Here is a 25,398-nt window from a genome sequence, read left to right on the forward strand (position 1 = left end):
GTCTGCACTGAACAGCCCGTCCTTTGTATAAAGTGCGACTGTTGCTTAAAGGAATACTTTAACGAAATTCGAAATATTCCCGTCGTGTTCAAAAATAGGTTGAATATGATCCACAGTATTCGTAAATGCCAATCGCACGTTTGTATTTTGAGCCTGGTGGCTGTATTTTTCGTTATAAACGCCCCACTCTGGCAAGCGCTCGGAGAAGGCCCAGCGGAGACCACGTGACATCCAACGCAATCGTGACGTAGGTCGTCTCAGGACGAGGAAAGCTACGCAAGGCTGACGTCGAGAGGATGGCCTAGTCTTTCCAGCCACTGAAGCGGCTGCTTTTGTACGAGTTTTGAGTGACGGGTTAATCTTCTATAATCTTGTAGGGGGACAATAGCGACTTCTGGGACACTAAAAAAGGGATTCTCGGGAAGAGGGGAGCTCCTCCTGCCCCTCTTCTCTCGTCGTGGCCGGAGGTGAGACACTCACCGTCCCTAGCTGTCATGGTTCCTAGAATTAAACGATGAGCTCTTTGCTCATCGTTTAATTTGTTTTAAAATCCCTTTTTGTGACTTCTTTAACAAGATATTGGTATGTTCGATGTGATGCTTGCCGAAATTTCGTTGTAGTATCCCTTTGAGGCTGTTCACAATGCTTTAGGCTCATTAAGTTGTTCTTCCAGGAGTTAGGTAAGCATACATAAGATAGGCAGTGCACTCACGGAGGAAAGCTATCACGGAGAGATGGGTAATGTTAATGCCAGCTCTTTTAGTAGTTGAGCCAAAGTTTAGTTAATGACAAAAAGAAAGCGTTAAAAAAAATATTAAAAAATAAAATGTGGAAAAAGGTACTATAGGGGCTACGAAAACTTACTCAACCCGCATCATTTTATTATTAAATTATAGTTTTCCTAGACTGAAATTTGATGGCCAAAAATGAAATTCCATTAAAATGTTGGAAAGTTTCAAAAGTTATACTTTGAATGGTGCCAGCGTGTCAAAAATAACTTGTTCTGCAAAAAAAATCAACAGTGATCTTTATTATCTAAGTCTCGTAATTAGGGTTGTGGGCTTCTAGTTTAAAGTGATTAACATTTGCTGAATCAATTTTTCAGAATTGGGTTTTAACCGAAAAAGATTGGTATTTTAGTCTATATTGGCACAAAAGATGTCCATCAGCATTGAAGCTGATGGACGTCTTTCTTTTTCTAGGTAGGGAAGGGGTGAGGGGGAGGGTGGGTCATTGCATGACATTGTAACACACTTGCTTGTGTACTGGTTGTCAGCCCTCTTAGGGATTGCCTTCCTTTATGTTGGAGATGGTTAAACGATAGCAATCATTGGGTGGTTATTTTCATTCTCTTTTGCGATCTGTCTTTGTCTGCCAAGTTCCCAGTCCTTTGAAGATGCACACTGAGCAAAGTCCCCACTCCGAGAGCAGTTGCCGATTATAAAGCTCTGCACTGTTCCATGCTCAGAGCTAATAAAAATTCTAGAGGAAAGGGTCCCATGCATTCCGGCTGCTTAGGAACATCAAGGCACAGACATGGACCTCGGTGGTCCCAGTGGGTGGTCCCTACGGGGCCTTATCGCTGCCGATGCCTTAATATAAGCAAATCATCAGCAAAACGTCACCTGCAAGGTCTGTGCCTAATTCTTCTCTAGCTCACCTTTCAGGAAAAGACTGTCACCGGGCACTGTATAAAAAAAAAAAAAAAGTTGACAAGCGTTCAAACAACTTCATCTTGTCACAGAAAAATGAATGGACCTAATCCATTGGCTGCTTTCTTTCTTCACTCTTCTGTTCCTCTCTTGTTCTTTCTCTCGGGAGCATCGATGCGAGTGCTTACGATTTGCCGCGTTTGGCTCCCATCTTTACCTCTCCCCCCCACCTTTAAATTGAGGCTACGTCCAAAACTCGGGCACAAAAGCACTTGGACCTGACCTTGTAAGCGGTGCACGTTTAAAAGTCCAGTGAAATCAAAATGTGTGTTTATTTTTTCGCAAGTTGTTAATTTGTAAGATATTTATTCAAACGGGGGTCTTCAAATTTTTAAAAAGGAACTGGGGTGATAAACGGTAGGTTAGCGATCCAAAGTTAGCCCAGCATTTAACAACAATCAAAGAAATGACATTGTAAATAAATGAAAACAAAGTTACACAAAGCAAAGGAGCAATTGTGCATTATAAAAAAACAAAGATATATATACTGCAACCAATCAAAAAGCAAAAAAAAAAAACATTTAATTTCAATGCAGAGTCAGAAACAGAAAAAGCTATCGATATAAAAACTTCTAACAGTTACGAAAAAAAGAGAAAGAGGAGAGAGATAAAAAGAAAAGCCAGGGAAAAGAATGTGTTGCTGCTTATGTACATGTATGATCCACTGAAGCCGCATACTGTTCCGTGCGGACAGGTACGTTTTCCCCAAGTTCCAGCTGTGCTGGACCGAGTTCCTGGACCTGAAGCTGCGCGTCCCCTGCGAGACGGAGCGCTACGTAGAGGCCAACTACGGGGCTTCCTGGTTCACGCCGCTCAAGAAGTGGGACTGGAAGGCCAGTCCGCCCAACGTCGAGGAGAACGGGGCCTGGCCGGTCGAGGAGTGGCCCCAGGTCATCCAGCTCTTCCCGCTGCCAGACTCCTGAAACACGCCGCCGGAATTTCGGTGTCACGGATACCTGCGACAGTTGTCGCCACCGGACAACGGAAACATTTCCTTCTGTGGCATTTCGGTGCGGGAATAAGCGCCGAGCGTTGCACATTAAAACCCACTTGCCGGATTCCTGACACGTCGCAAAAACAGTTAGTGCGAAAGACAAGTGGAAGACTGCATGGGACAAGTGCTCGAAACTTTTAACTTGTCCTATCTCCTACTTATCCTTTGTCTTTTGGGCTAACTGTACTTGTGACCTTTAACCAAATAGGCCATCAACTTATATTACAATTCCTGAAATGTGCCGGACGATGGAAGTGCTTAGCGGCGTTTCGGTGCAAGAATAAGCGCCTCACATTGCATGTATATGTTCCGCTCGGCAGACAGGAGATTGATTGAATGTGGTCGAAACCCCTGGGATTGAGTGGAAACTCGTACCACCTATGAAGTGTTTTATTTTTGTTTAGAAAGGTAGTGCTACCTCTATGTTAAGGCAGAACTGCAGCCACGGACAGATAAACAGATGCAGCTAAACTTCTTGAATTGGCTCGAAACTTGCACCACCTACAATGTGTTAATTTCGTCGAGAGAAATGATATCCAGAAACTCGCTCACGGACAACTAGTCACTGGAGTACTCTGCACGGCAGAACTGCAGCCACAAACCAAAGGGTAAATGGACAAATGTGGCTAAACCCCTCGAATTGGGTGGAAGCTTACACCACCTATGAAGCATTTTATTTTGTCAAGGAAAGGGGTGCCAGCTACAGGTGGTGATGTAAATTAGGCCTTTGAGGTGCGCAAAGGATGCCGTAAAATCCTGTAAAAACGCTCGTCCGAAATTTAGAGATAAGTTGCGATAAATATAAGGTGGGCGACCTTGGAAGATGAAATGGCAAAACCTTATAAAAAATTAGTGATAAACACCGTAGCACCCGCACGCAACAAATCACCTGAAACGCGGGCACCTATACCGTAGATTACAGACATGACAAATTCGCATTCCACATCACGATAAAGACGCCGGAACTCGCTACAAATTTTGGTGTCACGGGAATGGATGCCGCAGATGGTAGACAGAGCAAAATTGCACTTCACGGTGCGATAAACAAGCGAGAATCTGCCAGAAACTCGGGTGCCGAGGGAACCAATATTGCGCGTTCATATCGGGGGATCAGTGGCCGAATGTCTTGGTGCACCATGGCTGGGAGCATGTGGCGCAAAAGCTTATGCTGCAGAACCCAGGGATCCTGGGCTCAATCTCTACCACTGCCCACTTTAATTTTGGTGAGCACTTTACCGGTGTGCGGTCGTGTATCACTACTGCGTGGTGCACATTAAAGACCCCAGGCTAGCAGGCGTATTGCACTGGCTAAATTTCTCATCTACAGCGTAAACCAGTCTCGCCACACCTCAAAGGCAGACCAACCTTGCATTGTTTCAACACAAGTGTCTTAATTTCTTGTTCAATTTTTTTTTTTTTTTTTTTTTTTGGGGGGGGGGGGGGGGGGGGGGGCGATGTTTCAGAATTTTGATGTTATATGCATATTCAGCCAAGAAAACGGGATGGATGATACCTCGGGAGAGAGCATTTATGCGGAATTTTACAGTATGTATCTCACAACAACGAGATGTTCTTTTGTTCTGAGAGGGTGAATATGAGGGTCACAACCTTTTCTGCTACTAATTGCATCAGTCTTGCGTAGCTGCTGAAATTATCTTTATTGATTGATGTGGCCCTTCAGATTTACTACCTCGTGATGTAGTACCACCTTGCCACCTTGGAAGGTAACCGGGAGGCCATGCTGAAACTCATTGATGTTTTATTGTTTGGTAGTGGTGGGTTGGTGCGCAAGGTGCATGCTGTGCGCAGCTCCTAGGAAAATCTGGTGCAGCCCTGAATATATGCTCATGATACATGTTTTGCATCTTAGCATAATGATTGTCAGTGTTTGCGAGAAATTCTATATGAATTAGTGTGTTTAAGTCGTGCCAGCCATCTGTGTTCCATCGGTGTTGCTTGTTTTTTCCTTGGTTTTATCATACAAGTTACATTTCTGATTCGAGTGCAGTGGTTGATTGGAGGGGATGAAATCGGCCTCCACTTTAAATTGCTGCTCGCTTCGTTACGCGAGTGATCTCAGACTTGTTCGACCCTTGCGGTTATCCAAACATCACACCCCACGGGCCAAGCATTTTGCCTAATGTTTACAGTAATGTTGCACATGCCAACTTCTGCTTTCATTTCAGTTCAGTTGTGTGTGTATAATGTACCCAATTGTCTGAGACAAAGGATGAGCGGCAGTGCACTTTTCTGGTTTGAAGTGGTGGCACCATCCTTCTCAGTGCTCCATAACTGATACAAGATATGTTTTACTGTCGGTAGTACAAGATTCGCTCAAGGTTGACCGGGACTTTTGTTCCTGAGAAATCATTGAACTATGTAGTCTATCATGACGAAACTTGCGGAGGATGTTAATGTATTCCTCTTGAATATCCCATACCTGGAATGACGTATTTGATGCATACGCAGCAGTACTAGCTATCATGGCAATGAGCAATGTGTCTAGCTGTGGAGCAGTGCTGCATATTCAAGTTTCTGGTTAAAAGTAAGAAAGTTAAACCAGATTCTGAGAAGATTGCAAGTGTGGTGTAAATCATGTCACCGACAAGAGTGTACACGAGATGTCAGCAGTCTGGAAAGGGACAACAGCAACAAATGAACCGCACAGACTCGTTCTTCCAACTCCAGTCTCGTAGCTTTTTTTTTTTACGCCATAGGAACCAACGAGGCTGCCAAAAAAAACAAAAAAAACTTTGAAACTTTGGCATATCTTTGTGCTTGTCGGAGTGTCCATTTCCTCTAAAGGAATAAAAGTCCCGGTCAACCCTAACCGAAACTTGCATGTACAAAGAGGTGCGACTCATACGAAGGTGCGACTGATATACAAACATTTTCATGAAAAAGGCCGCTTTGGGGGGTGCGCATTATAGAATAAAAATTACGCCATCTTTTTTTTTTCTGCATTGCACAACGGTTTAGTGAAAAGATAAATCAATATCGCACCCTGCCAAATCTAATTGACTTTGTGATAATACAAAGTGCCATCTGTGGCTTTTTCTGCATCACCTGGTTTGCACAAAGCTCAAACTTTTTTCATCATCAATGACTTTTTATGTGGGCCATTTATTTTTTGTACGCAGTTGCTAGACCACCCACGTGAGGTTGGCAGTCTTTGAAAGACTGCCCATCCATATATGAAGAACACTGTTTTAATGGGGTAGGCAGCACCGAACTCTTCGGTGTCAGTGGCGTAGCCAGGAATGTTTTAAATGAATGTGTATATTATAAAGTTGGCTGGATTTTGGGAGGGGTTGAAGCCCCATAAGCTCCCCCCTGGCTATGTCGCTACTCCGTCTGTTGCTGCATATACCCATTTTACTGAATATATGAGACTGATTCATCCTGAGTTTTGTGATACATTTGCCATCAAAATATTTATTTGCAACTTTATATTATGAAACTCAAATGTTCCTGATAACGGCTTTTTATCTTCACTTTATACCTGGCAGAACTCTTAAAACACTTTTGATTTATTTACTGATTGATTGTTTACGTGGGCTCAACAACATGAATTGGTGTACTGCAGCACCTTGTGAGTATTTATGAAATTATATCAAAAATATAAGTTAGCTGTCCTGAATGAGGGAAGCCTTTTTTTGTGTGTGTCTAGTTATCATACTTCAAATTTGTGATGTCTTCATCAAGTTAAGGTACAAGTTTTTTAGGGTCAGTGTTCAATAGCAGAAAAGGTGCGCTTCAATAAATTGGTGTTTGCGTCAGTGTGAATTGATTACTTTTAATCGCTAAACAAAGTTCATTTGTCACATTCATAGAAATGTTTGCCAGCTCACTGGTATGTGACATTGATATCAAAGCTGCTGTTATGACGAAAACCTTCTGCACAACTGTCATGGAATTTGTTATGTTCATATTTGTTTTCCAGCTCCTCGCATTAAAGTTGATCCATCTAAAAAAATGTGATAAGACTGCCGTGAACAACGAAATTGAGAAACTGCAAATTCCTATTTTCCACAGGATGTTCCAATTGGCGAACTAACTTTGGTGGACAGTTTTATGCATGCATCAGCTGCTCGCGCACGTGTTGGACATGCATCGACTGATGCTGGACGCTTGCTCTCGAGCAAGTGGCTCGCTCTAAACTGCGAATTTCGAAATAAAGAGTTGCTGAAATCACCGATCGCTTGAGCAACGTGGCACCTGAAAGCAGTGCCTCATGAGCAACTTCAAATTCTCAGTTTTGGCTATGATTTTTTTTTTTTTGGCAGTGTCGGGGGGGAGGCTGGTCTTTAACTTCTTGTTTTTCATTTTTGTTATTTACCGTGCTGAAATTTAGTATACTGATGTATTTCTCATTGGTGATTTCAATTATGCAATTTGTTTTTGGATAGCTTTATTAAATCCTGAGTTATTAATAAATTTGTAATTTTAATTAGGTCCTTCTTACGGGCCGTTACCATAAAAATGTACAAAATATATTGGAACTTTTTATAGAATTGCATTCACCAAGACATGTTTTGTGCGGTGATGCTACCTTAAGACTAATTTAATGATATTACATTGGTAAAAAACATTTAAAATCAAGTTGCATAAAACGGGAGGCTATATCTTTTTTAGACTAATTTATTAAAATTATTGTATGAGATATAAAGCAACAAAAATAGCATCACCGCACAAAAAATGACTTGGCAAATGCGATTCTATAAATATTTGTGATATTTTCTGAAAACTTTTACACTAACGACCCGTAAAGAGGACCTAATTAAAATGGCAAATTTATTGATAACTGAGGATCTAGTAAAGCTATCTGAAAACTAATTGCATATTTAAAATCACCAATGAGAAATACATCCCAATACAAATTTTTTTCAACACTATAAATGAAAAATAAAAAACAAAAAGTTGAAGGCCAGCCTCCCCCCTTAAATAAGATGCGGAAGCTGGCAAGGGCTTTCCCACTGAAGCACATTAGGCCAGTGGGTGTTGAAATGATACCGGTCCGAGTATGGATCATTGCGAAGAAGGCGTGCCTTTTGTGTATTGTAGAAATGGTGATATATTATGTTAAACATTGATTTTGATCTCGATTTTATTTTTTTCTGCGCATGCAGGACCTTGTTTTATTGGCGAGGAGTTGTTTCGGTGGTGCCACCTAGCATGCGCTTTTCTGCGACGTGCAGGCAGGGTTTTGAGCAGATGACACGCTAACTAGTCCCATGGAGGGGTTATGTTAGTTTGTGTCTATGCCAATCGATAGCTGTTTACATATTTTTAAAAATCTCTATTGTGTTTTTATTTGCCTTTTCTATTCAATTACGTCTTCAAACGGCTTTTGATAAAGAGAATCTTTAAAATGGTCAAAAACGAGCCTCGAACTTGAAATGACAGCTTGCTTGGCATGCCTAGGCTGTCTACGATTGTTTTTTTTTGATCCGTGGAGGTTCCTGTAAAAGAGATTTCAGGCTTTCCAATCTGGTGAAGAAGGAAGACCAGCGAAGCTGTACGAAGGTGGGACGACCTCAAGGACGACGCCTAGAGGACGTCTAGAACGACCTGAACGATGACTTTTAGGACGACCTCAAGGACAATGTCTGGGACGACCTCAAGGACGACTTCTAGGACGACCTCAAGCACGACGCCTAGAGGACAACGTCAAGGACGACCTAAACGACGACTTTCAGGACGACCTCAAGGACAACGTCTAGGACGACCTCAAGGACAACTTCTAGGACGACCTCAAGTACAACGTCTAGGACGACCTCAAGGACAACTTGCAGGATGACGCCTAGAGAAATGAAGCCTTTCCACTCTGGTGAAAGCCAGAGTGGAAAGGTTGCCGCCGTCGCTCATAGATGGCGGTAGCTGTCCAGAGTTTTGTGTCGACATTTATTTGGTGACGGACGCGAAACTGGGGAAACCAGCCCCTAACAGCTCCGCCATAAAAGCTTCTGCTTAGCAGTCACCAGAATGTAGAATGTACTGCCATCTTCGCTATGCGATTGGATTAATGCGATTGGTCAATTTTTTTCTTCTCGTTTTTGTTGTGGATTGAATATAAATTTAAAAGCTCTCGCTGCGATGCCGACCCCACATTTAGCGCAATTCTTTGACTTCTCAAAAACAAACACGGGAACATTCCTGATCCATGCCGGGAGTAGCATAGCTGTACGGCTTCTTTCTGGGACTCTGAAGTGTTGCCAACTTAAGGCCCTTTCACACACTTGTGACCTAACCGAGTGCCTTGGAACCTCTTACTATCTCTTACGACGAAAGGACACACTGGCGCCATCTATTGGGTACCAGTGCAAACTTGGCGGTCCGGCATATTTTTTATTTCTCTCGCACGTTATTCTTTCTTTCTTGGCTTGGAAAGGTAATACCCACATTTGACCTCGGAAATCCCGCAAACCCTTCGCTCTTGTGAAATGCTGTTTCAGGGTCACCGCATAGATGGCGCCAGCATGCCAGTGAGTTCTCTCGTCCTAAGAAATTTTAAGAGGTTTCAAAAGGTCTTGTCTGTCTCGGTCATAGTCGGTTGCAAGTGTGGGAACGAGCCTTTACTACAGCATGTACTATACTACGCTTGAAACCAGTTTTAGACTGTTCACAAAAATCGGTTTCTAACGTGTTGTGCTGCGATTTACTACAGAGGTGCGACTAATTGGTGAAAGCTTGAAGTGAAAATGTCGACTGATGAACTTGCCTTGTGCAAAAAAGAAAACCTTGTTTGGGGCTGTGAGCGGCGGCATTCGCAAATGATGGCACGACTGGGCTCACCTAGTTGTGTACGTTGCCGTAAGGTGGCACAACATGAGGCGAGCGTATGCAACACCTCGACCGATCGTCTCCGCACCAAAAAGGGGAAGCCATGAGGGATATCAGTCCGGGTTTTCTTACTTAGATTTTTTTTAAATGCACTTTTAGAATTGTAAATTAGAAAGACGCACACCGGCATAGTGACAAGTTTCCAAGGATCATTGGCTAAGCTCGGCACTGGCACGCCCTCAACACTTCTGACATATATGTGTCGACGGAACATGCAGCAAGTAGGCGCGCATGGTCACGACACCATCTGCAAATGCTGTCACACTCACAGGTTGCCCAAGACAGATTTTTTTTTTTTTGTTTTTTGTTTTTTCTTTTTAACGAGGTAAGTTCATTTATTAATATTTTCAGGTACTCCAAGCTTCCACCAACTAGCTGGACCTGTATAGTAAATCGCAGTGCGATACACAGCGGGGGATTTATGGGTCAGGCTTGGCTTGGGGGGGGGGGGGGGGGGGGGGGGGCGTGGGGCATGGGACGGTAGACATTCAGCTAAAGGGGGTATACTGTGCTGAGATATGTAACGGCCGAAACGTTGCTCAAATCTAATTTGCTCACCCAATATCTGATATGTTGCCAAAAACTGAACTTTTGGCTGAAGTATATTATTGTTTCAGTAAAAAAAGAGTTTATCTTAGGAAGCTTAGGGGAGGGGGGGGGGGGGGGGCGGTCACACCCCTTGTCCCCCTCCCCTTCTTTCAATCTGCTCCTGGCGATAGACACCGATTTTTGCAAACTACTGAAGTGGGTTCGACGTGTTCATGCTTTAGATCTTACAGTTAGTGTACATGCTGTAGATCTTGCAGGTGTCGCTCGCAAAGGTGTTCTTTAACGTTTTGCGTCGACCGGGCGAATAAGCAGGTGTTTAGTTGCCCGTAATACCGTGCATTTGCCCATTCCGCACTAGGTGCCCACCTCCAATATTTGAAACATCTAAAAAAAATATGCACAGTACATATATATGTAAAATTGATGACCTCACATGCGCCCATCCCCTATTTTTTTTTTTTTTGTGATTATACCTTCAAATTTTGAGTGGGCACTTGTTCGATATTTTACGGTAGACGATCCGGGGTCCAGACACTGTCAGTTGTTTCTGGGAAACATTTGTTTACCACGTTGGGAAAGGCAGAAAAAAAATAAACGTAGAAGAAATGCTCACAGAACACAGTGGAACCAGCAGAGTACGCAGTTGTTCTACCGAAGTGCCCATTTTCAACCTGATAAGCCGTTCCTTCCTCTGTCGTTTTGTTCGAATAATAATAAAAACTGCACCCTCTTCACGGCGGTAGCTGCGTAAAGCGCTAGATGTTATATTTTCATTATCCTTCATTCTGCAGCTTCGACACTTCAGCATCAAAGTGTTTAGCAAGACTATGTCTTCAGATGTCATACCACAAACAGATTCCACCAAAGAGACCCAGTGTATGAAACAGGTTCTCCCGCACTGCCCAGATCATTGTCCAAACGCATGTAGCAACGAATCTGCGTCGTCTGCTCGTCTCCTAACCGCTTCGTCACAAACGATGATAATGATAGCTAGGAAATCGCCCCCTGTAGTTTGCACACACTGCCATTAAATAAAAAAAATAGCAAAAAAGAGCAACGATCTGGAAGGTTTTGTCACCAATTATAATCTTTTTTTTATTATTTTTATTTATTGAATGGATGTAAATACTCCCATATCTCCCATAAAATGTGTAGCGCCATCTGGCAGTGTTCACACGCAGTTCCTGTTTCAAGCGCTGCGCTACACCGCATCGGTCGCGCTGGTCGCATTTCAGCCTGCTTCAGCTTGCCGATTTCCTCGGACACGAGCAAGCGCTGCGTTGACTGCGTTGCGTTGTGGTGCGTGTGGTGATCTCGCATCTCGCCGCCGCCACTTCGGCGACTCGGTTGCGACCTTTTTTGCCGCAATAAGCATGGCTTCGCTCCCGACACTCCTCCAGGTGGGTCCACACTTTTAAATCTTGCTCTTCTTGAAACGCTTCAAAACTGCACACTTCGTTCACCACTACTGGCCAAAGGAGGCGGAACTCGATCGAGTTGACGACTCTGCCAAGCTTCGCGCAGTTAGGGCTAAATCCTGTCTATAAATCTCTAATTTGCCTCTACTAACCGACAGGAATACTCGGAACTGTCGGTCGCCGCGAAGTCCGAAGCATTTTGGTCGTGAGTTTTGCCCGTACGCGACGCCGTTTGGCGTGACCAGCGAACGCTGTTCGTGCGGAGGAGGTGCCGAGTTGTCGATTTTGAGCGCGGTCAGTTTCTGCGGAAACGCGGCTTTCGTTTGTGAAACTTGCGTCATTTTTTTTTTTTTTTTTCCTCGCTTTATTTACGCGGTGGCGGTTACGTCAGTGATCCTGCGACAGGTAGAGGAGCTTCCGCGCGTGGCAATGGCCCGTGACCGATTGCTCAAATGGGGGCAGAGGACTCGTTCCTTGCGCTGCTGTTTCGTTATCGCGATTATGTTGTGCAGGGTGTAGAGGTGCCGGCCGTGATCCCGAATCGATCTGGCGACGAAGAGTCTATCAGCGGCAACTTACCTTCTGTGGTAGTGCGATTCTAGACGTACCGAGTCCCGGCGTAACCTATAGTGGCCGAAAACAAGTTGACTAATCTCTTGAGGCTCACGCTTGTCGTTTTTGCAGGTTACGCTGGGGAGCAATGCAAAGGGGTTGAAAATTAGTGGCATTGCTTTGACATTATTTCGGAAGTGTATTATAAGTTGCTTGGTTTGTGCTTTCGCAGGAGTAAGTTGCACACAATAAAGTCTGGCACTGAAACTAAGCAACAATACTTGTTAGTTCACTCAACCTTGGGTATTGACACCTAGGTATACATATGTATATAGTACATTACTTTCCACTAAATTTGTTTCTATAACAAAGGAGAAAAAAAAATCGGGAGAAAAGTACATGCATGAAGTTTGTGAGACATAGTCACGTTGATCCTGTTTTAACATGTGACAATTTGATCGACGGGGAACGATAATTGTCTCTATTGCTACAAAATCTAATCGCACAAGCCTTGTGCACATAGCAAGCAATAGTTGTTGTGACTGAAATTTCCCCGACTTTTTTTTTTGTGTTTTACATCCACAGTATAATGATAAAAGTTGCTCTCCTATGACTGTACTACACATGGCCAGATACCACATTGCCCACAGACAGTGAGGGTATGTGATATGCACAATCTGTCTCCACAAATCAACATGTGAGAATGTTCCCTCACACTTGTTGCAATGCATTCAAAACAAACTTCAAAAACCAGAAATTGAACGTTATGGCATCTTATTGTTCTGGCACAGTTGGTCGGTACTGTCAATCCCCCCAAATTGTGGAGTCCCTTAATCAGAAAGTTCCCCTAAATATCCGTAGCCTTAGTCACTTTTTTATGTCTGTTATTGAAATCGAAACGGTTACAGCTGACTTGGGTTTTTGTAAATTGTGTCACTTTTTTATTTTGTTTTTGGGTCTTTGCGCTCGCATGTGATCAGATGTATGGCTTGTCCATGTGCTTCTGAGAAAAAGCAGGGGTGTGGACCTTTTTGAAAGTTGCTTCGGGGAAAAAAAATATTTTGAATTTCCATATTGATAATGCAGCAAACAGAGCTGAGCAGATTTAAGGCTTTGGCAGTTAATAAATACTGAGGTGTGTCTGTGACCCAATAGTATCTTCTTCAAATTGTTTACAAATTGTGTGCACTCGGCATCGAACCTGTCTAGAGCGCGGGAGTGTTGCGTTCCGGACTGTGCGTCCGACATCTGCGGGCGGACACTGGGCTTGAGAGAGAGCAACTCTGAGCATGTGCCACCATTGTACAGTGCTGGGCAGATGCCAACATTTGTGCTGACCCTTCTGTGGACTCCACCGGCCACCAGAGGAGCGCTTGGCACCTTCAGACTGCGAAATAAAGGCCTTCGGTGTGGTGGCCCACGCGCCGATGGTTCAGCATTATCGCGTGTTCTTCCGAGAGGAACTGAGCCGCTGAATTCGCGCACTTGCTTCTGTTGAGGATTGCAAGCCTGAAAGCAGCTCAAGGCAGTCTTATCCTCTACTCAGTCCATGTGCCACACACATGCTTCAGTATAAACCCTTGAAATTATTTTCTTTCAAGCTTTTTTTTTTCTTCTTTCATCACTTTTTGTTTTGCAATTCTTGCTCTACATCGAAGCTAACCAAATTTAAATATTTGTACGAACACCGAAGCGTCTTGTGACACACAATATATTGGAAGATTCATTCAGATATCAAATATTTCAGTTGGTAGCATCATTACGAGCTTGGTGCTGCTTGCACGAGTGGCAGGAAGCTTTAAGGAACGGAACAATTTTAGGCTCCGACCCACGTCCACTACCACAGGATCGCAAGCCGCGGTTCTGTTCTCATTGTGAAGGCAATTTATCGAAAGTGCAGAGATAACGAGCACTTAAATTGGTGGCGGTGAGGAAGCATTACACGCAAACAGCAAACTCCGTAGCTTCCCATGCACACCACGAGAGGTTTCGTACCAGTACAGAACTAGAACGCGCAATAATGCGGAGCAGGCAGCGCACGGGCCGCCACGCCGAGCGCCTTGATTTCGCAGCCTGGAGGTGCCGAACGCTCCTGGGGCAGTCTGCAGGAGGGTCGACACAAACAATGGCATCCGCCCAGCGCTGCACAGTGGCAGCCCATGCTCGGAGGCGCGCTATCTCGGGTTCAGTGTCCGCCAGCAGATGTCGCAGGCGCAGTCCGGATCGCACCGCTCCCGCGCTTTAGACAGGCTTGATGGCGAGTGTACACTGCAGTCAAGGCTGCATGCCTTTTCCCTTGGCAGAGCAGTGTCTTTGTATCGCTATACTTGTTTTCACCTCAAGAACCGTGGTAAAAAAAGTTTGGCTCCTTGCTGAGCATTACTAATTTGCCTCTTTATTTATTTATATATTCTTGAGTTGAGGATGCCCACCAACAGCTAAACGCCTTACCAGTGGTACACCATAATACATTCACAACGAAACAAGCAATACGAACACTGCAGTAATAAAAGTACAAAGACAACATTGAAATGCAGATGTCGTACGCCATTTTTGCTACAATATGTTCTGAAAATCGCAAAAAATTCATAGACATCTTTAGCAGGTGACGCCAAATTGTTGTACAAGGCCATCATTATTGTTAGAGGCAAGAGGTTAGAATGTCTAGGAACACAAAAAAGTTCAATATATCTCAAGGAGCGAGATGGTACTCGAAGGCTTATATCGGTTAACAAACCTGGGCAAGCTACTTCGTCATTCAATAATTTATGCAAAAATAACAAATCTCGAATATCTTTTCTCTCTGCAAGGGTGGTCATTTGCAATATACAAAGTAGCCAGTTATAATCATAGTAAACTTTTTACCGAGGTGTCGGTCGTAAATTAAACGGATAACGCGTCTCTGAACTCCTTCAATGCTCTCCAATCTAGACAAAGTCAAGTAATTTCAAGCAGTTGATGCAAATTCCAATCTCGAGCGGACGTAGCAGTTCTACAGTACTATTGCAGTGCGCGGGTTTTTTAAGTCCCGTGTACTTCTGGACACCATGCCAAGCATTTCACCGATGAAGCAACTACAGCATTGACATGTGCTTCCATTCGAAGGGTGGAATCCCATAACACACCGAGATCACAAATTTCATATTTCCTTTCTATTTCACACTGGTTCAGCATATAAGAATACGTATGCACTATATTTTTTTCGGTTAAATGTAATGACGTTTTTTTCTTGAATTTAACATAAGACAATTATTTGAACACCACGCACTCACCGCATTAATATCACTTTGTAATTGCAAGCAATCTCCAGGGGTCTCAATTTTGTGGAATAGTTTTACATAATCAGCATACTGCAACATCTGAGAAAACTTTATACTGTTGAAAAGAGTGTTGGAAAAATGATGTATAAAAGGGACCAAGATTTGATCCCTGAGGCACCCCAGATGTAGCGACGTATGGATGAGACATGACTCCTTGAATGCATACAGAATCCGCACGTCCCGACACGTAACCTCTAAACCATTTTGTGTACCTCTCGCTTACGCCATATTTAGACATCTTAACTAAAAGCAATTTGCGATTGACCATTTTGAATGCTTTCGTCATGTCTAAATAAATTACATCATCTTGGCTCTTGTTTTCTATTATTGGAGCGCAAAACTGCATAAACTCACGAAGGTTTGTTTCTACCGATCTGCCCCTTATAAAACCATGCTGAGCAGGATGAATTCTGTGTTCAAAAAAACGATACATTCGTGTACAAAGAACCATTTCAAAAACTTTTGATAGATTAGACAGCAATGACACCGGCCTATAACGTCTCTTATCGATTGGGTCTCCCGATTTAAAAACGGGTACAATAACAGTGGCTTTCCGTGCGGCAGGGAATGTCTCTGACCTTAAAGACAAATCAAAAATGTATTTAAAACAGGTGCGAATATGCAACAACAACGTTATAGGATAAAACCGGGGATGCCGTCAAGACCCGTAGATAGCTTTGGCTTGAGTTTCCCTACTGCATCCATTATTTCCGAAATCCTGACTTCCTCCACTACCATTCCATCCCCACAACTCCAAGGAGTGTGCAAAGTGTCAATATGTGGAGATTCCGATGAAAAAGATGAACTAAAAAACTCGCAAAACTTCTGAGCGACATCTGGTGGGGAGTGATAATTGCAACCCTCTTCAAAGTAATATCCTGTTGAGGTTTTTTTTGTATATTTATGTAGGGTATTAAGATCTATGTAAGTGTTATCTTATCAAGACATACACATTTCAGATGCCAGAAGCATCGCTTCTTCCTCCAAATACCAAATCTTCCAAGAATTACTTTATGTGCCATATGCGCAAAACTTCCTTTTTCCTTGAGGTGAAAACAAGTATAGACTTGTTTCTAATAGGGCTCCCAATTTCAGAATCATCTTAAAGTTTCTAGCAACATTTTGCGGTCCTTTTATGCATTTGGCTCCTTTTAGGGAATTTTTCACGCTCAAAATTATAAAAGCTGGAAGCACAGATGTGCCACCTTATTTCATTATTTATGGAAAGCAGCAGCCTTCGAATAACAAGGTTTTCTGGCCTGCCTTAATTTTTAGAATCGTCTTTGTTAAGTATTTTTTATGTGACCACCAAATCAAGTTTTCACCTAAAAAACTATCATATAAAAAGTTTTTTTTTAAATATTATAATTTAAAAAATATTTTTTTTTTCCTCTGACAACATATTTTTCTAAGAACTATTTTATGTGGCGTATGAGCTATGTGCAAAAAGCTTTTTGTTGAAGTGACCATGAGTATGCAACATTTCTAAATGCTTCGTGTTTAAAAAGAAAATGCTGTCTTGCATTGCACAAAGCTTCTATACCTGTTCTTCACCTCAAGAACCGTAGTAAAGCAAGTCCGGCTCGTTGCAGAGCATTACTGATTTCCCCCTTTATGGGGATAATTAAGATATATGTAAATGCATTATAGGTTATATATATGTTATCTTATCAAGACGTACACATTCCAAATGCCAAAAGCATTGCTTTTTCCTCCAACAACCAAATCTCGTTTAGAACTACTTTGCGCCGCTTATGAACAATTTTCAAAATCTGCTTTTTTCTTGAGGTGAAAACGGGTATAAAAGAGCTTATTTTTTAACACCCTTGTATTCAAACATATACTTCTCGAAACACACATTCCGCTCACTTTAAAGAGAAAAAAATATCCATAACGTTAAGAAGGCTGTCAAAAATTTAGATTTAATGAATCTGCTTGTTTATAGTAGGACACACGTGATTTCTGGTGGGGTGCCATTTTCACGGATGAAGGGCTTTAGGCCAGTTCTGGAAGATGACTGGGCGGGTTTTGTGCCAAGGAGCCATCCGCTTGTATTTCAGATGAACAGTGTGCAATAAAACGCATACCGAGCTAGGGCTTTTCAAAAGCTGAGGGTTCCAGCAAACCAGAAGCTAGTAGTAATACCAAAAGGGATCATGGAATAAATCTTAGTTTTTGACTTAGTAGCCACCGGACAAAAGCCTGGTGCTCTGTGAATGTGAAAGGAGTGTTTATCTTTTGCCTCGTGCCCAATGTTTTTATGGGGAGGAGAAGTGAATGGAGTGGGTACTTTCTTGGCTGTTTCTGGAAGTGGAAGGCTGCATGTCTTCTTGTCACATTCCACAAGTCGAGATAATGCTTCTAGCTCAGGCTCCTGCATTGAGGCTGAGCTAGTAGTTGAAGCTAGTATTCTCAAATGCCATTCACCCGAGAATATGCCATTCTTTGTTTCATCCTTAATGGTCTCTCTCTTGTTTTGCAGATAGCAGGCAACCACAGTACAGTGTATGAAGCATACTACCAGCAGGTAAATCACAGTCTGCGTTCTGTTGGGGTCATTGCACAAGTCTTAGAAAGTATGGTGTTTCTAAAAGAAACTCTGAAACTTGTTCTAGGTGCGAGGTATGTGCTACCAATTTCGCAGAAAAATGTTAAAAGAAAAAAAGCAACCCTAGCTTTGCTTTTTTTTTGTTTTTTTGCATAGTGATTGGTTTTTGTTACTGTTTCCATCAACAAAGCGTCCATGGAAAACAATGGAACAATAAAACAAAAGTTTCTAAATTATGGTCGGTATCCAAGTAGGGTGTCCATCTTTGAGAAGCACTGGCATTTACCTCTCCTCATAACTTTCATTCTCAGAACTAACAAAATAATTCTCCGACGATATATCGTGGAAACTTTCGGAGCCCTCCTCGCGGTTTAAGTGTCTCCTTGGTTAAAATCACCTTCACCATCACTTGAATCGCTCACATCTTTTCTGTGAAAAGTGGGTGGAGAAAACGCTGCCATAATAACCAATGTGTAAACAAATGTAAAAATGCTCACCCAGAACAAAAAAGGTTGAAAAAAGCACCGTCATTTATGCCATCTTCCGTAAAGCTAAGGACCACGGATGCATGATGCTTACACTCCCAGTGATAGACGGCAGAAGTTCAAACTGTTGGGGTGCCCGCAACAATTGGCCCTAAGTCAGAAATGGGAATCAGAAATGAGAAAAGGGGGTGCCTTGACGCCTGACCACAACTGGAGTATTTTTCTTTCGGGTGACGTCCGACACATGACCCCAAAGGGCTGATCAGCTCGTTTTCGTCTGGTTGTACCACCAGGTCATAATCCTCACAATAAGTTGAATATTTGCTAAAATTTATTAATTCACTTTTTAATTAGTGAAGGTAAATGAATGGTTCCAATTAGAAACTTTCCGAGTGTCACCAAAGACCATTAAATAAATAAATTTTTATAAGTTTGGGGTGCATGGGAATCTGAGTGCTGCATTAAAGTTACCACTTGGGCAATAGGTGCAAGGTTAGTGGTGCAAAAACGTGCTCGTGTGATTTTTCCGTCTTCAGAGATGTGATTGCTGCGTCATTTGTGCCAAACTGCGCCAAAGGGCTTACCCGACTACATTCTGCTACATTTTGCCCAAATGTGAGGAATTTGTGCCAACATTGTGCCAAAGCTTAATTTCACTTTGTTAACACGGAAAATATAATGGCTCAGGCCCCGCTACACGTCTCGATCATCATGGTAGGCTTGTGCGGATGTTCAGAACTTTTTATTGTAGCTGCAAATAACGTACTATCCTTTCTGACCTCTCTGTCAGTGTCAAACACTGATGGCGCTCTTAGTTTTTAGCAATATCTCTTGTGTTTGTAGTCTGCCCTGGTGGTTAAGCTAGCTATGTTGAGTGCGCTTCTGACCATACTCAAGTGTACTGCAGTGATGCGACTACCGCGAAGTAAGCATTGCCATTTTGCTTATCTTGCTTCACAGCAGGGCATCCAAGTGCTAAAGGGAGAGCACTCCTTCTGAGTGGGACGTTAAACACGCGAGTCTCGGTACATAAAAAAAGAAAAAAAGGAACTTTACGCTCTTTGTTGTAGAAGATTTCTGAATAAAAGTGTGGCTATTCTTTATCATAAACTGCGGTGTTCTGGCGGTACCATTTTTCAAATTCGAGATTTAGCGAGGGTACTTGCAAGAAAATTTATATGTACTGCTCTGTAGGTTCATTTTTATTTCAATTTTTATGTTTAGCTGTCACCTATATATAGGTTTTATCCTTTTGAGGTACAGTCGATGGAATAAACTAAAGCGGTGAAGCGGTGGAAGGAAGCTTGGGAATAGCCTTAATGAGTTTCGCTTGATTGTTTTAAGAAGGGATACTTAATGTTCACATGCCAATCTTTGGTATCATAAAGTTCTACATACAATATGTCTTTAATGTTCATAATTCAATGCCAAATTCTTTTGTGTGATTTATCAATTTTAGTTTTATTACCTTTAGAACTTAAATGAAACATTAATTTTTATGCTCAAGGTTATTCTAACATTATTTCAGTGGAATAGTATACTAATCAGTTTACATTTTATTTCATACCTAAAACAACCATTTAGGAATCATAATGTATAATAATCACAGAGGTATGAAGAAAAATTATGTGTGTGCTTGTGCTCCAAAAGTACTTTTTGCTGCTTCATAATGGACTTTTGACTGCTCCGAAAGGTGCTCCAAAATGACTGGGAACAATCACTGCGTCTCTTATCATAAGTGTTTTCACACCCCCAGCATTGTGCCCGTTGCTCGAGTGGTAACTTTGGACCACTACCGCCCTTCTTGCATGCCTTAAATCTTTCTAGAACTTATTTACGGGTTTTTAATGATGCTCAGCAGGTTTTTAATTGCAAAAATTTTTTTCTCCACTAATTAAGAAGGTAATTAACGATTTTTAGTTAATTATCCAACTCATTGTGGCGATTAGCCCCCCTATATTATGTTCCCCTGGCTGCATGATTCACCTGTCCAGATAGTATTGGTGTAGCTTTTACGGCTATTGGACGTGACATCTTACGCGTAAGGGTGTATGTGTGGAAACATTGTGCGACGAAAACAGATATCACTATAACAGCCTACTGCTCTGTGACTATAAACCAGAATGCAATTGTTTTCATGTCATTATGTAGCTACTGTCCTTGATTCGATACCTCAGTCGTTTGAAACGCGCCGTTCACGCCCCTCCTGCACTGACACGGGGTGAAACGGCGCTTTTGTCGAGCCATCCGAGTGCGCGCTCAGTACAGTTCGACTCGTTGTTGCTAGCAGACCAGTCATTCAATTGATTTGTTCCTGGTGTAATCTCAAAGTTGAATAGACATCCACTTCACAATAGGTGCTAATATGCAACTTGTGACAATACTGTGTTACTAATTCCGTGCGAGAGTTGAAAGTTGCTTCTAAATTGACCATCAAGGCCCCTGTCTTTGTTCCTATTGTATATAAGGTACAATCAAAAGTTAAAAGACTGATTTTGTAATGTAAAAAGAAAAGGCAGCTCGGTGATGTGCGTGGAGCAGTGAAGACGGGGACCTCCATGTGTCATTATGCCAAAGGGCATCGTTCTGGGAACATTGAGAGCTGCACTACACAAGTTTTTGTGACCACGAGCACAATGGCGACCTCAGCGTGCACTGCAAACCAGAGCGAGGCCAAACATCAATTCTGCGTCAAACTCGGCAAATCTGGAGCACAGACCTTCGACCTTATGGTGGAAACGCAGCGAGTCGTACAAGGTGTCCTGAGTGGCACTTTCGCTTGAAGAATGGCAGAACATTGCAGGAACACAAACAGAGGTAGGGGAAGGTCGCCCCACCTCTCTCCATTGTTCAGTGATGTTCTGCCATCCTTGAAGCGAAAGTGCCACTCAAAGACTGAAAGGCTCGCACGACTCGCTGCTTTTCCGCCATAAGGCTGTTGGTTCCTTTCAAAGGTCTGTGCTCCAGATTTGCCGAGTTTGACGCAGAATTGATGCTAGGTCCCGCTCTGGCTTGCAGTGCATGCTGAAATCGCCATTGTGCTCGCGGCCACAAAAACTTGTGTAGCACGGCTCTCAATGTTCACAGAACGACGCCCTTTGGCATAATGACACATGGAGGTCTCTGTCTTCGACTGCTGCACACACATCACCGAGCTACCTTTCGTTTTTACGCTACAAAATCAGTCTTTGAACTTTTTGATCGCACCTCGTACTTATCGCTGAAATGTCGAACATAGATAGATCTCATCAAGCCAAACATGATGGTTAAAGAATCATTGAGGTATATCTTCATTCGTTCAAGAGATACGCACTCAACAAGATGGTCACATTACATCTGACGCTGACATGACGTCACCCTTGCCACTATCTTGCGACACGCCCCCGCATGTTAACACACACGAAAAAAGAAAAAGAAAAATCTAATGAACTGCGGTTCGTTTGATTTTTTTCTTTTTTTTTTGTGTGTGTATAAGGAGTGAGTGTACGGTGTGAGTGTACTTTCGCAGTAGTGCACTGTAGTGTGTGTTAATATGAGCAACCAACTTACCCAAGCTGCTGCGCATGTCTACTGTGGCCGCATGCCTCGCACGTCCACTGTGGCGCGGTGATGCGGCTGTCCAGAGGGAACAAGGCATTAATCAAACAAAAGCATTGACAATGAAAGTGAGATGGTAAGGCACAGAAACGAAAAAGCGACCTTACACTAGTTTGGTTTCTTGCGTATCATTTAGTTGTACAAGTTTACCTCATGTTTAATTATTTATTTCGTCCGATTGATTCTGTGACTAACCAATAAATGTATTCCACTTGATACTTGCATTACATTCCAATATTTCCATCACTTACAAATAAATTTGTTACATTAGATAGATGTGTTTCATTTGACTAGACTTAGCACATAGACATTGCCACACCTAAAACTTGCGGCCACGTCGCAAGCTTTAGGCCACCAGTTTTTTTGTTTTCTTTAATTGGATCTGTAAAGCTTAAAAAAACACCCTGCATTTGTCGACTCAGTATCTTACGTGCATGCAACACCTGAAAACATAAAATTTTTAATGTATCATCCTCGACTCATTGCTTGTCTAAATTAGTTCCTGTTGTGTTCCGTGTCTACAGAGGCCTTTTTTTCTAATGGTAGGCTTTTGTGTTGAAGAGTGTTATAGCTGTTTGGTGCTCATGTTGATGCCCGTTGCAACCTGTAGGTGGACCCAGCTGGCATCAATCACGTGGGCGCCTTGGATGCTGCTGCGTTCCTCAAACGATCCGGCCTTCCTGATGGAGTGCTGAGCAAGGTATGTAGCCAACGCAGCAAGGTATGTAGCAGATGTATGTAGCAAAATATGTAGCGGATGTTGACAGAAAACTTCCCATTGGTCGTGGCAAGTATGAATAAATGAAAATAAAAAGAGTGGGCAACCAGCGTGAGTCAGCCTTCCTTGGCATTATTAGATAGTGAGGTCATGATTCCTTGTTATCATCTCTATGCGTGGTCCTCAAGGTCGTCCTTGAGGTTGTCCGAGAGGTCATCCTCTAAACGTCGTCTTCGAGGTCGTCCTCTAGGTGTCCTCAAGGTCGTCCAAGAAGTCATTCATTCTTGAGGTTGTCTAGACGTCGTCCTCGAGGTCGTCCTCTAGGTGTCCTCAAGGTCGTCCAAGAAGTCATTCTTGAGGTTGTCTAGACGTCGTCCTTGAGGTCGTTCTAGACGTCGTCCTCGAGGTCATCCTAATACGTCCTAGACGTCCTCTCGGCATCGTCCAAGACATTGTAAAATTAAATCTTCACGTGAAGTGTAAGGGCTCTACAATATTTTAAAAGTAACTGTATTTGTAGTGATGCATACTTTTTCATTGGAGTAACTCTAGCGGTAAATTTACTGCTTTGATATGAATGTAACTGTAACTAATTACTTATTGAAATTAATTTCCCCAAGACTGGTAAATACTGCTCAAGCAAGCTTCAGTTCTCAATCCCGTTAAAATTCTTTTCCAATTTTAGACTGGCACTTGTTTATTTCTTTGCAGTAGGGGATTTGTGTTTCTTGGAGGTCAAGGCCTCAAAGATTTGAGCACTTTATTTTGTGCGCTTACAGTCTAAAACAAAGGGATGCACACTACATCACTGTCGGCTTGTTCATTGCCCGCAAACTTGAGCTAGGGTGATCTTTATGTCTGAAGTAAGGCTCATGAAATTTAATACAATGGTTATCAATAAATGGTAGGTACATAAAGAATAAAAACGAAGCACAGTTGTTGTTGTTTTTTTTTTTCTTTTTTAGATGTGCAATTAAAAAAAATTCTAATTGTAGAGTTATCAAATTTTGGTAGGCAGAGATCTAACATATTCCACTTGCCTGGTACTAGAACTGAGTTTTCCTAAAAATATGATTAACAGGATTTCTTTTGTGCTCAATAAAATAAAATCACTACCTTCTAACACTTTGTACTTATTAAAAAAAATGGCAATACAAGAGAAACAATTGATTCTAGTTTCATTCAGGCTCAAAGCATAACCACAATTGTGCGAAGAATTTGAGCGAGTATACTGCATACTAGATAATAAAAAAATTACACACGCAAAAATATAATTTTTTTTATGTATTTACAAAGTATAGACAACAATTTTATTAAATTCCACTTTAGTTTTAAAAATGTTTAGAACCCACCTTATTAGTTTCATTTTCAAACTCTCACTTCATCTTAAACAAAATAGTACAGTCAAACCTGATTACAATGAACTCGTAAGCAGTGAATTAAACCCTATATAGAACACGCAAAAATGTATGATTAGTATGCAGGCAAAATATATCTCGCAAATCAAACTGCACAATGGTAAATAGAATTTCTAGCACCTGCGACTGCCAGCAAACACATGAGCTCCTGTACTGAACTTCTGGCATTCGTTTGTTTTTGTAATACAGACGGAGGTTCCTCCTTACCCGGCATGAAGCCTCCACTTTGTTACGCTTTGTCACGCCCTAGCTCCCTTTCAGGTTTCATATTTCCAAACAACCGCGGTGCTTTTCAGCCACTCAACTTAGTTGTTACAGGTAGTTTTGGAACAGGCAGAATTTGGGTGTGTACACAGTCAATGCATTGCAAACCAAGCCTCGGCATCGTAAACTTTGCTTCTCTAGGCCTCCTGCAACTTGCTATTTTGTTCTGCAATCTGGTGCGGTTCATGGTTCAAGATGACGGAGGAGCGTGCCGCTGCTTCTCGCTTCTCAGTGGCACGCTTCTCAGCGGCACGCTGAGGAGCGTGCCGCTGAGAAGTAGCGGCACGCTCCTTAGACCTTGGACAGACTGGACATCATTACTGGATCATACACCGAAACATTGTTGACAAAACAAAAAAAAAAAGATCTAGACAGGACGTGGCATAACTTTCAGCTGAATGGTTTATTTAGAAAAATGTACAAATAAATATAAAAGCGAACACGTGCTGGTGAAACACGCCAAGAAAAGGTCTAAACAGACTCCCTAGGAACTAGTAGTGAAATTCTTTCTCAAACAATAAAATGGTGAAAAAAAATGGGACGTCCTGCTTCCTTCTGCGCATCTAGGACTATGTTGAGCACCATCTGCGTGTAATAAACAATTTGTAAAAATTAGTTATAAGCGAGTTTCGCTATAACGAATTATTGGTTATATTGAACGAAACCGGGCGTTTTATACAGCTAGTTATAAACGGGTTTGACCGTAGTTCGGAGATCATTCAAACACATAGCGCCATCCATGCATAAACAACAGATGTCATTGGTTGCTGTCCCCTCCTGCTTGCTTGGAAGCAGCAGTTATTTCGAGCTTGTTTTTTTTTTTCAAAGGACTGCACTGAATGAACACAATCCTTGCAGATTGTGTTCATTCAGTGCAGTCGTTGTTACTCTTAGCGGGGGACGTTGAGACTAACCCAAATAAAGAAGCCATACAGGAGATCCTAAAAAGTCAGAAGGATGTTGCTAAGAACATTAAAGAA

General features: G+C 42.3%; 2 protein-coding genes across 7 annotated transcripts in view; both read left to right on the forward strand.

Moving 5' to 3' along the window:
* The window catches only part of LOC8039222 (fukutin), a 31,551-nt gene extending 24,651 nt beyond the window's left edge, over window positions 1-6,900 (forward strand). For all 3 annotated transcript variants that reach the window (XM_029972974.4, XM_029972975.4, XM_029972976.3), the window contains one exon: window positions 2,407-6,900. In XM_029972974.4, the coding sequence (XP_029828834.2) occupies window positions 2,407-2,635 (229 nt within the window). In that variant the 3' untranslated portion in view covers window positions 2,636-6,900. The remainder of the gene's footprint in view (window positions 1-2,406) is intronic.
* A 4,390-nt stretch (window positions 6,901-11,290) lies between these two features.
* Window positions 11,291-25,398, forward strand: part of LOC8025616 (epidermal growth factor receptor substrate 15-like 1) — an 82,568-nt gene continuing 68,460 nt past the window's right edge. For 2 of the 4 annotated variants that reach the window (XM_040215343.3, XM_040502755.2), the window contains exons 1-3: window positions 11,301-11,498; window positions 17,871-17,915; window positions 22,629-22,718. In XM_040215343.3, the coding sequence (XP_040071277.1) occupies window positions 11,472-11,498; window positions 17,871-17,915; window positions 22,629-22,718 (162 nt within the window). In that variant the 5' untranslated portion in view covers window positions 11,301-11,471. Of the gene's footprint in view, window positions 11,499-17,870; window positions 17,916-22,628; window positions 22,719-25,398 lie in introns of all 4 variants that reach the window. The other 2 variants (XM_040215342.3, XM_040215341.3) reach the window with 2 other exon arrangements.

Source organism: Ixodes scapularis, unplaced genomic scaffold (genome assembly GCF_016920785.2).
Source record: "Ixodes scapularis isolate PalLabHiFi unplaced genomic scaffold, ASM1692078v2 PGA_scaffold12__126_contigs__length_90152505, whole genome shotgun sequence".
In the NCBI taxonomy this organism is placed as follows: Eukaryota; Metazoa; Arthropoda; class Arachnida; order Ixodida; family Ixodidae; genus Ixodes; species Ixodes scapularis.